Source organism: Cervus canadensis, chromosome 12, assembly GCF_019320065.1.
Source record: "Cervus canadensis isolate Bull #8, Minnesota chromosome 12, ASM1932006v1, whole genome shotgun sequence".
Classification (NCBI taxonomy): Eukaryota; Metazoa; Chordata; class Mammalia; order Artiodactyla; family Cervidae; genus Cervus; species Cervus canadensis.
In genome coordinates, this window is record NC_057397.1 from 34,881,706 (window position 1) to 34,893,744 (window position 12,039).

General features: G+C 39.0%; 1 protein-coding gene across 4 annotated transcripts in view; it reads left to right on the plus strand.

The window, feature by feature from the left end:
• TERF1 (telomeric repeat binding factor 1) overlaps positions 1–6,741 on the plus strand; it is a 40,503-nt gene extending 33,762 nt beyond the window's left edge. For all 4 annotated transcript variants that reach the window (XM_043483655.1, XM_043483658.1, XM_043483654.1 and 1 more), the window contains one exon: positions 5,150–6,741. In XM_043483655.1, coding sequence (XP_043339590.1) covers positions 5,150–5,326 — 177 coding nt within the window. In that variant the 3' untranslated portion in view covers positions 5,327–6,741. The remainder of the gene's footprint in view (positions 1–5,149) is intronic.
• The last annotated feature ends 5,298 nt before the right edge of the window (positions 6,742–12,039 follow it).

Below are 12,039 nucleotides of genomic sequence, written 5' to 3' on the forward strand. Positions count from 1 at the left end.
TTTTATTTTTGTTTTTGGCCACGCTGTGTGGCTTGAGTGATCCTAGTTTCCCAACCAGGGATGGAAGAGTATAGTTCCTGTTTGCTGTATGATTACTAATATATTCCATATGGTGTTTTTTAAGACTCTTTCCCCCTTAAATCATAGATGAAATTAAGCAAGGACTGTAAAAAAAAAAAAAAAAGCATTCAGATCAAACAAAATAAGCCATAATCATGAAGTAACAATAATATAAGTTACAGTTGCTCCTTTTCAGTAGAAGAAAAAAAATTAAATGTTTAATGTTAAACATTGTGCTTTTCAATTAACTTTTACTGACAAAATTATAACTTCTAGATCAAAGGTTGACAAACTCTATAAAGGGCTAGGCAGTGAGCCATATACAGTTTCTGTCACATATTCTTCTCTTTATTGAAAGCAACTTTTTAAAATGTAAAAACCGTTGTTTGACTCCTGCGCTATACAGGGGGCAGTAGCCTGCCTAACGCTGCTGTATATGATCCACTGGAAATACCATTTAAACTTTGGTTGCTCTAAATAGTATAGAACCTAAATAGTATTCAAGCAGAGAATGTTATTTCTTCAGAGAAAGGGCTTTTGTATTTTATCAGATATCATCTGTGCTCTCTATTAAATATTACTGAGATTAAAACAAGGAAACAGTGCTATGTATATAAGATTTGCACAAATCAAAGGCTACTTTTTAAAACAGAATAAATGTGTGGCAGCTTCTTACCCAACAAAAATTCTTAACTTGAAGGACTATAAAATTGATAGGTTTTTTTAAGAGGATTCTAAATGGCTCCTGAAATTTCATGTAAAATTTTATGTACCTTCACTTGTCTGGCAAAGTGGATCCATAGCTTTCATCACATTCTCAAAAGATTTACATGAACCCAGAGATTAATCAGTAAGTACATCCCTCTCCCGTTTAAACTCCTCACTGCACACATGAGAATTTATATCTCCTTTGGTTTTGTGTCAGTTAGTAATGAGGAGTGTGGTGAGGCTTTTAGGAGTGGTGACTGGTGAGGGAAGCGGGCTGGCTTGTCAGGACAGAAGGTCATAGGACAGATGTCGGTCTTTGTCTAGAGGGTGAGTAGCCTTACACTTGTAGGCAGCACCATTGCTGATCTGTGACAGCTCAGACAAACTTCCGCAGGAGGTATAGTGGTGCTCACTGCCAGTTTTATGCATTGAGTCGTACACAAGATAATTTTGATCTCGTGTTTGTCTACAAGCACCTTGAGTTTCTTTTTGGTATGTCAGACAGTTAAGCTGGATTCTCTTTTCCCTCCTTTTAATTGCATCTTGTTATTGTTTAGTCATTAAGTCATGTCCAGCTCTTTGTGACCCCATGCACTGCAGCACACCAGTCTTCCTGGCCTTCACTATCTCCCGGAGTTTGCACAAACCATGTCCATTGAGTCAGTGATGCCATTCAACCATCTCATCCTTTGTCGCCCCCTTCTCCTCTTGCCCCCAATCTTTCCCAGCATCAGGGTCTTTTCCAAATGAGTCATCGAGTGGCCAAAGTTTTGGAGCTTCAGCATGAGTCGAATATTCCAATGAATTTTCAATTGCCATCTTAGCCATTTTAAAGTGTATAGTTCTGTGTCATTAAACACCTCCTGCGCTACCATTACCACCATTCATCCACAGAGCTCTTTTTATCTTACAAAACTGAAGCTCTGTACCCATTAAACAGTAACGCCTCATTCACCCCGCCCCCACAAGCTTCTGGCAACCAACTTTCTACTTTATCTCAATTTGACTATTGCAGGTACTTCATATAAGTGGAAATCTACATATTTTTTCTTTTGTATTTGACTCCTTTCACTTAGCATAATGTCCTCATTTACCTTGAGGACAAGATAAAGATCGTTTCCCTTGTAGTATGTGTCAGAATCTTCCTTTTTAAGGCTAATGATATTGTGTTTATATACCAAATTTTGCTTATGCAGTTCTCCATCAACGTACACTTGGGTTGCTTCCACTTTTTGTCTATTATGTGTAATACTGCTGTCAGTAGGGGTGTGCAAATTTCAAGTCTCTGCACTCAGTTCTTTTGGCTATATACAAAAGAATATAGAATTCTCCCCACAGGTAAAATGGTTGGGTCACATGATGCTTTTAATTTTTAAGGAACCACCACACTGTTTTCCCTAGCAGTCACACACGTTTTTGTTATCACCAATGGCACATAAGAGTTCCAGTTTCTCCACATCCTCACCAGCACATGTTATTTTCTGTGTTTGGTTGGTTGTTTGATGGTGTACCTCCTAATGGGTTTGAGGCAATATCTGCTAGGGTTTTGGATTTGCTTTTCTGTAATGATTAAGTGACATTGAGCATGTTTTCAAGTGCTTATTGACCATTTATATATCTTTTTTGGAGAATTGTTCTACTCAAGACCTTTATTCATTTTAAAAATGTATTTGTAGTAAAACATAGCATAAAATTTGTCACCTTAATTGTTTTTTAAGTGTATGATTCACTGGCATTAAATGCATTCACATCGTTGTGCAGCAGCCTCCAGAGCTTTTTCATCTAGCGAAACTGAAACACTATGCGCATTAGACAGCCCCCCATTTCCCCTCCTCCTGCTCCCGTCAACCATTGTTCTGCTTTCTGTTTCTGGGAATCTGACTATTGTAGATATCTCACGTAAGTGAAATCATACAATATTTGCCTATTCATGACTGATGATGGGTGAATTTTTAAACCAAATGTGAGTCAGCTGGGGAAATCATTCATAGTTCAGAAACAGTAAATAACCATTCAGATGACCCTACGGACTGTTCTCAGCATGTCAGTAGAAGGAATAGTTAGTTGGTCACCTCTAGCAAATGCCAGTAATCTTTTTCTGTGTGTAATACTGAATTTGATTTTTAAAATTTATTAGTCATTTTCTCCAAAAACAAAATAATGTATCTTTAATTAGTTTGTGTTAGTTGTGTTCTCAGAAATCTGTTGGAGGAAGTGAGAAGGTTTGAGTTTTGTGTGTGTGTATGTACTTTGCCCAACATAGAACAGGGTTTTCACTGAGTTCATTAGGGAAGAATTAAATATTCATGAGTTCTATTTGGTATTACATGAATCCTACACATCTCTAAGGCTTCCCAGGTGGGCATTAGTGGTAAAGAACTTGCCTGCCTGCCAGTGCTGGAGACACAGGAGACTTGGGTTCAATCCCTGGGTTGGAAAGATCCCCTGGAGGAAGAAAGAGCTACGACTCCAGTATTCTTTTTTATTATTATTTATTTATATTAGTTGGAGGCTAATTACTTTACAATATTGTAGTGGTTTTTGCCATACATTGACATGAATCAGCCATGGATTTACATGTGTTCCCCATCCCGATCCCCCCTCCCACCTCCCTTCCCATCCCATCCCTCTGGGTCTTCCCAGTGCACCAGCCCTGAGCACTTGTCTCATGTGTCCAACCTGGGCTGGTGATCTGTTTCACCCTTGATAGTATACTTGTTTCAATGCTGTTCTCTCAGATCATCCCACCCTCGCCTTCTCCCACAGAATCTAAAAGTCTGTTCTATACATCTGTGTCTCTTTTTCTGTTTTGCATATAGGGTTATCGTTACCATCTTTTTAAATTCCATATATATGCATTAGTATACTGTATTGGTGTTTTTCTTTCTGGCTTACTTCACTCTGTATAATGGGCTCCAGTTTCATCCATCTCATTAGAACTGATTCAAATGTTTTCTTTTTAATGGCTGAGTAATATTCCATTGTGTATATGTACCACAGCTTTCTTATCCATTCATCTGCTGATGGGCATCTAGCTTGCTTCCATGTCCTGGCTATTATAAACAGTATTCTTGCCTGGAGAATTCCATGGACAGAGGAGCCTGGCTGGCTACAGTCCATGGTGTCGCAAAGAGTTGGACATGACTGAGCACGCATGAGAGAGAGGAAGAGGGAGAGAGACATATCTCTAATCTATTAACAGCTGTAGAATTTTAAGAGACATTGTGGGCATAAGTCAGACAAATTGGGGTTTGTGATGGATGAGCTTCAGGTGGCTCAGATGGTGAAGCGTCTGCCTGCAGTGCAGGAGACCCAGGTTTGATCCCTGGGTTGGGAAGATCTCCTGGAGAAGGAAATGGCAACCCACTCCAGTATGCTTGCCTGGAGAATCCCATGGACAGAGGAGCCTGGTAGGCTACAGTCCATGGGGGTCACAAAGAGTTGGACACGACTGAGCAACTTCACTTTCACTTTCACTTTAGTTCTCACACCTTATAGCTGTCTGATTTGGGGCAGCAGAGCCATAGTATGTCATGTAAAATGAACAGTAATATAGTCAGGACCCTTGACAATATCACCACAACAAGATCTTACAGAAATCTAAGATATATTCACAGAATTTCTTCCACCATTAAGAAATTGTAACATACTGGTTTTTTAAAATGTGTATTTAGATATGTTTTTTAAAGAATTGTTTCTGATATTACTCAGCCATTAAAAAGAATTCATTTGAATCAGTTCTAATGAGATGGATGACACTGGAGCCCATTATACAGAGTGAAGTAAGCCAGAAAGATAAAGACCAATACAGTATACTAACGCATATATATGGAATTTAAAAAGATGGTAACGATAACCCTATATGCAAAACAGAAAAAAAGACACAGATGTACAGAACAGACTTTTGGACTCTGTGGGAGAAGGCGAGGGTGGGATGTTCTGAGAGAATAGCATTGAAACAAGTATACCATCAAGGGTGAAACAGATCACCAGCCCAGGTTGGATGCATGAGACAAGTGCTCAGGGCTGGTGCACTGGGAAGACCCAGAGGGATGGGATGGGGAGGGAGGTGGGAGGGGGGATCAGGATGGGGAATACATGTAAATCCATGGCTGATTCATGTCAATGTATGGCAAAAACCACTACAATATTGTAAAGTAATTAGCCTCCAACTAATAAAAATAAATGGAAAAAAATAAAAGAATTGTTTCTGTGAATAACTGTTCTACTTTTTATCCACTTTTGACAGATGTTAACTAGACTTACTGTGATGATCATTTCACAATATATATGAATACTGGATCATCATGTTGTACACCTGAAACTAATGCTATTTGTCAAGAATTGTTCTGTGATTAACTATCCTACTTTTCATCAAAAGGCATGGCTTTGGGAAGAAGACAAGAATCTGAGATCTGGCGTGAGGAAATACGGAGAGGGAAATTGGTCTAAAATACTATCACATTATGAATTCAACAACCGAACAAGCGTCATGTTGAAAGACAGATGGAGGACTATGAAGAAGCTAAAACTGATCTGTTCAGACAGTGAAGACTGAGAGTGTTTGCAGAGCTTGATGAGACGACAGTTTAACACTCTGGTCACTGCATGTTGTTTGAAAGTTGGTCATTAATGTAGTTTAAAATTCTGTTTAAAGCATTACAGTATTTTTTCTGTGGCACAGTCATTCAGTATGAGGATTTGTGCTGTTAGGAGCATTACCATCATTGTATTCTTTAAGAATCTTTTTCCTTTGATAAAACAAATTTTTTTGAACCCTAGTGCTTTCAATCCTCCTACCTCCAAACCCTATTCCAATAAAAAAGTGAAAGCCTGATTAGAGGGAAAATATACTGCTGTTAACCTGCTATCTATGTGTGGGCTGGCTTCAACTCCGTGACACACGTAAAAGTGAAGTTTCTAAATCAGTGAGTAAGAGGCCTTTGACATAAGGAGTAATGATTTATGACCTTAATATGTTAATTACTAACACATTTGCTGATAGAATGATAAATGTACAGAGTAATCTATGAGATATACTTAAATTTTCCTTTTAAGTAGTTCCATTTTAAAGGAAATAACTTGAAAATGTAATACCCATAGGACAAAGTTTATACTACTACCAAGAATAGCTTATGTTTCATTTACGTACATTTGACTTTGGTTCTGGTGTTAAAACTTTGACAGATAGTTTAAATAAAGCTTCTTTGTAACCTGGTGCCATAAATATCAATTTCTTCGATATTTTCATTTAATTAAATATCAGGCCTAAATGGCATTGTGTAAATGTTTGAATTGGCTTCAAACATAATCATTTTAATGTCTGTGATAAATAGTAAATAAGCAAGATCCTGCACACCTTATTAGACAACTTTTGAGTTTTTACCAACATACTCTTTATAGAGAATTTTGTCAAAAACTAGAATTATTTAGCATTTTGAGTTATGTATGTTTTAGTAACAAGTATGTGAAAATGCTTAAGTATTTGCACAAAAAATTAAATGATTATTTTGTCATTTGTTTTTCTTATTAAAGTTTTATACATTACTTTCTCATTGTTGCTGTTTGTTGTCTTATATGTATAATAAATTAAAATGTGGATAATCTTCCCTGATTCTATCTGTCCTGCTACAGTACTAGTTGCCATCACTGTGTTTACTGCAGACATTTTGATGATCAGTGCCAAAGCTGATGGTTTTATTTATGAGCCAAAATAGACCAGTTTGTCAGCCTCTTTCCAAACACCCTAAATCATCAGATCTAAACTGATAGGAACTGTAAGATGCTCAGTTATTGCATGTGCCACTAAAAAAGATCACTAAGAATTATGCTATAATGTGGTGCTTTCTTATTTAGAATTTTATTTTTAATTAAAGAACTGTTATAGATTTATGTAAGCATAGGTTTTTATTATATAATTTGTGGACACGTAAAAAGGAAAAGTGAAATAAATTGGGTTATTGTATTCCTAAATGCTTCCTCATTTTTATCTGAATACTTTGAATTTTTAAAATGAAATTTGTTCAGACATCTAGACTCACCTACAGTTGTAAGAAATAATAGGTCCTTGTACACCTGCTCCAGCTTACCCCAGTGTTAGTTAAACCACAATAAGTCACCATCAGATTATTGATATAAATCATCAGTTTTACCCGGATTTTCCCAGTCTTGTACCGTGTGTGTATGGTGTATGTAATTCCAAACAACTTATCACTTGTGTAGGTGCATGTATCTACCACAGGCAAGATATTCCAACACCGTGAGGATCGCTTCTGTTGCGACTCATCTCTCTCTCCTACATCATTCCTCCAACCCTTGACAACCACTAATCTGCCCTTCATTTCTAAAACAGTCATTAAAAAGGTTACATAGAGAGTGACAAACTGGAGAGTTTCAGAGAGACTTCCTTTTTCTGAAGCAAATATTAAGCTGGCAAAAAAAAACTATTAGAATCAACTTTTTGAAATGAATCTAATAACTTAAATGGGGAGTGCTCAGTGAAAAAAAGAGGCTGCTAAATTGTAGAGCATTCTGGTGGTTTTCCTTGCCCTGTTCGAGGGGACCAGTGATCTATGTTGTCAGGGTGCAGTTTAACGATGTGGGAGAGGCCAACACAGACCTTGTGCTCAGGATTGTGGTGGGGTGTTTCCATGTCTGGCAGTTCCCTGAGGGTTCAAAGATTTGCCTTTGTTTTGCCTCCTCTGAACTCATGGGCTTTAAAAGTAGTGCCTGCATCTGCCTGGGGTCAGGGACAGCAGACAGATTGAAGAGCCTGGAGAAGAAAATCAGTTCAGTTGCTCCGTAGTGTCCAACTGCAACCCAATGGACTGCAGCATGTCAGGCTTCCCTGTCTATCACCAACTCCCAGAGCCTGCTCAAACTCAAGTCCATCGAGTCAGTGATGCCATCCAACCATCTCATCCTCTGTCATACCCTTTTTGATTTAAGGAAATGAATACTCTGTATTCTTTGTCTTCCCACCCCCCCCCCACTCAACAAATTCATGTATATAGCCATACTTGTTCATTTGCATTTCTACAAAGTAAGGTTATATAACTCAGTTTATTCACTCAGTCATGTCCGACTCTGTGACCCCATGAACCACAGCATGCCAGGCCTCCCTGTCCATCACCAACTCCTGGAGTCCACCCAAACCCATGTCCATTGAGTCGGTGATGCCATCCAACCATCTCATCCTCTGTCATCCCCTTCTCCTCCTGCCCTCAATCTTTCCCAGCATCAGGGTCTTTTCAAATGAGTCAGCTCTTCACATCAGGTGGCCAAAGTATTGGAGTTTCAGCTTCAACTTCAGTCCTACCAATGAACACCCAGGACTGATCTCCTTTAGGATGGACTGGTTGGATCTCCTTGCAGTCCAAGGGACTCTCAAGAGTCTTCTCCAACACCACAGTTCAAAAGCATCAATTCTTCTGCGCTCAGCTTTCTTTATAGTCCAACTCTCACATCCATACATGACCACTGGAAAAATCATAGCCTTGACTAGATGGACCTTTGTTGACAAAGTAATATCTCTGCTTTTTAATATGCTGTCTAGGTTGGTCATAACTTTCCTTCCAAGAGTAAGCGTCTTTTAATTTCATGGCTGCAGTCACCATCTGCAGTGATTTTGGAGCCCAGAAAAATAAAGTCTGCCACTGTTTCTACTGTTTCCCCGTCTCTTTGCCATGAAATGATGGACTGGATGCCATGATCTTAGTTTTCTGAATGTTGAGCTTTAAGCCAACTTTTTCACTCTCCTCTTTCACTTTCATCTAGAGGTTCTTTAGTTCTTCACTTTCTGCCATAAGGGTGGTGTCATCTGCATATCTGAGGTTATTGATATTTCTCCCAGCAATCTTGATTCCAGCTTGTGCTTCCTCCTTATATCACAACTATTTGAGTTATGGAAATAAATGAAGCCACTCAAAAATGAAAACAAATAGGCTGTTTATTCAGAGCTTGATATAGCACAAAAGCCAGCCAGCATCACTTGTGTTTGGCAGAGATGCAGGCAGATGTTTATAGTGGGAAAGCTTTGTAGTAAAAAATTAAGGCTTCAGGCGTGCTCTGATTGGAGGTTGTTGGCATGAGGAAGCTGGAGGCCGGCCAGCTAGCAGCAGGCATCTTATGTAATTGTTTTGAGGAACATACTTGGCTTTCTCTGCTCTTAAGTTGAAAGTAGGGACAAAAAAATTGTAATGTTGGTAATCATCAACTGAGTCCTGTCCATTCTGGGTAGATAGCTTTGGGAATTCAGTTCCTCATTCTAAGCTGTTTGCCATAGAGGTTATGGCTCAGCATTGTCTTGTAAGTTCTGCCCATTGTCAATTTTTAAATTCATTCTCTGAGTTTCCAGTTTATGCCTGCAAGGCTTTTCCAATTTACATGAAGTGTAATATTAAGAATAATATTAGGGACTTCCTGGTTGTGCAGTGGCTAAGACTGCCCTTCCAATGCAGATGGCCCAGGTTTAATCCCTTGTCAGGGAACTAGTTCCCAAATGCTACAGCTAAGAGTTCACATGCCACAACTAAGACCCAATGCAGCTGAATAAATGTTTAAAGAGGAATAATATTAACTGTTACATTTATTATAAAATATTAGGTATGATATTGTAACCCCTAGAGCAACCATTTAAAAAATACACATATATAACTAATATATAAATTGAAATAGTAAAAATTATTTAAATAATCCCTAAGAAAGTAAAAGCAGGGAGAAGGGGAAACAGGAAGCAAAAACCAACAAAACCACAAGGACTAACAAAAAAACAAATGGTGCTCCTGAATGCAACCACATGAATAATTACATTAAATGTCAATGATCTAAGCCAGGGCAAGCAAGCTTTCTGTAAAGGGCCAGATGAAATATTTTAGGCCTTGTGGACCACTGGGTTTCTGTCAACTCTACTTGAAATGGTCCATAGACATAAACATGCAAATGAATGGGCGTGACTGTGTTCCAAGGAAATTATATTTACAGAAACTACAGGCAAGATTTAGCCTGCAGGTTGTAGTTTGCTGACCCATGACTTTGAGTTCTAGATTTTGTTTTCTTCCTCTGAATTATGTTGGACTTTGTTCTGATAGGCAGTTAATTCCAAATCTGGGTCTTAATTCTCTCTTTTTTTTTTAGTCGGTTAGATCCACTTTGAAACTGAATTAGCAGTTTGAGATTTCTAAAGCCCAGCCTGGTGATGAGAATTTGGGCTGCAGATTCACAGGACGGCTGACTGGTGACAACCTCTTTGACCCAAAGCAGTGTTCCCACAATTCCTTGGGGAGAAGGGGAGAGTTTGGGATTTGTTTCCAGTTCAGTCTTCCTCTAAGAAGACAGTCTTTCAGCATCCCTGTTTAATTATACTCCATCTCAGTCTGGGCGTGGGCTGTGCATTTGGGCAGCCCTCCTTGCGGAAAGAAGAAGAGAGGGTGGCAAGGGAAATGGCACTGTAAAGTGGGTCCCCCGGGACTTCCCTGGTGGTCTAATGGCTAAGACTACATTCCTGGGATGCTGGAGAGGACCTTGCTTACTGAAATTCCCTCTTCTAGGCATCAGACTCTCCTTCCTTCTGCTTCACTGGTCCTGAAATTTTACGGCCACCTCTTTTCAGGTTCTTCCCTCTCAATCTCCTTATCAGTATACTCTTTGTCTTTTTTTTTGGGGGGGGGGGTTTGCATTCTTTTTTTTTTTTTTTTTTAGTTGCAGGCTAATTACTTCACAACATTCAGTGGGTTTTGTCATACATTGATATGAATCAGCCATAGATTTACACGTATTCCCCATCCCGATCCCCCCTCCCACCTCCCTCTCCACCCGATTCCTCTGGGTCTTCCCAGTGCACCAGGCCCGAGCACTTGTCTCATACTCTTTGTCTTTAAAAAAAAAAAAATCCTTTAACTGTAACTTTATTGGGAATCTGGAGGTAAAGGAGGTAAATATATTTTTTGACTTGCCATGTTTAATTGAGAAAAGTATCCTAGTGTTTGGGATCGACATGTACACACTGCTATATTTAAAATGGATAACTAACAAGGACCTATTGTAGAGCACAGGGAAGTTTGCTTAATGTCATGTGGTGGCCTGAACGGGAGGGGAGTTTGGGGGAGAATGGATACATGTACATGTATGGCGGAGTCCCTTCACTCTTCACCTGAAACTATCACAACATTGCTTGCTAATCAGCTATACTCCAATTCAAAATAAAAAGTTAGAAAGAAAAAAATACCCTGTTGAGGACCATTTCACAAGGCTTCTGAACCTCTACACCTCTGAAAGACTGAATCTTTGCCTTCACACTTTAATTAGTGCCTTGACTGATACAGAAATGCTAGTTTCAAAATTATTGTCCTTCAGAACTTGGCCGCTTTATTCTATTAGACTTCAAGTATCCACTGATGCTGATGAGAAGACTGCTGTTTCTCATGAGAATTCTTGTTCCTTTGTAGGTAATCTGCTTTTCTTTCTTTGAAAGATTTTATAGTCTTTTTTTTCAGATTTTTAAAAATTAATTAATTAATTAATTTTACTTTACAATACTGTATTGGTTTTGCCATACGTTGACTTGAGGCCTCCATGGGTGTACATGTGTTCCCCATCCTGAACCCCGCTCCCACTTCCCTCCCCTTCCCATCCCTCTGGGTCATCCCAGTGCCCCAGCCCCGAGCACCCTGTATCATGCACTGAACCTGGACTGGCGATTCGTTTCACATATGATAATTTAAGTGTTTCAATGCCATTCTCCCATATCGTCTCGCCCTTGCCCTCTCCCACAGAGTCCAAAAGACTGTTCAATACATCTGTGTCTCTTTTGCTGTCTCGCATACAGGATTATCGTTACCATCTTTCTAAATTCCATATATATGTGTTAGTATACTGTATTGGTGTTTTTCTTTCTGGCTTACTTCACTCTGTATAATAGGCTCCAGTTTCATCCACTTCATTAGAACTGATTCAAATGTATTCTTTTTAATGGCTGAGTAATATTCCATATGTATATAAAAAGACTGGAAATAGAACTACCATATGACCCAGCAATCCCACTACTGGGCATACACATTGAGGAAACCAGAATTGAAAGAGATACGTGTACCCCAATGTTCATCGCAGCACTGTTTATAATAGCCAGGACATGGAAGAAACCTAGATGTCCATCAGCAGATGAATGGATAAGAAAGCTGTGGTACATATACACAATGGAGTATAGTCTTTTCTTTATCCTTGATTTTAAATTTCACAAGTTTGTCTCTAGGGGTGGGGAGTTTTAAAATCCAT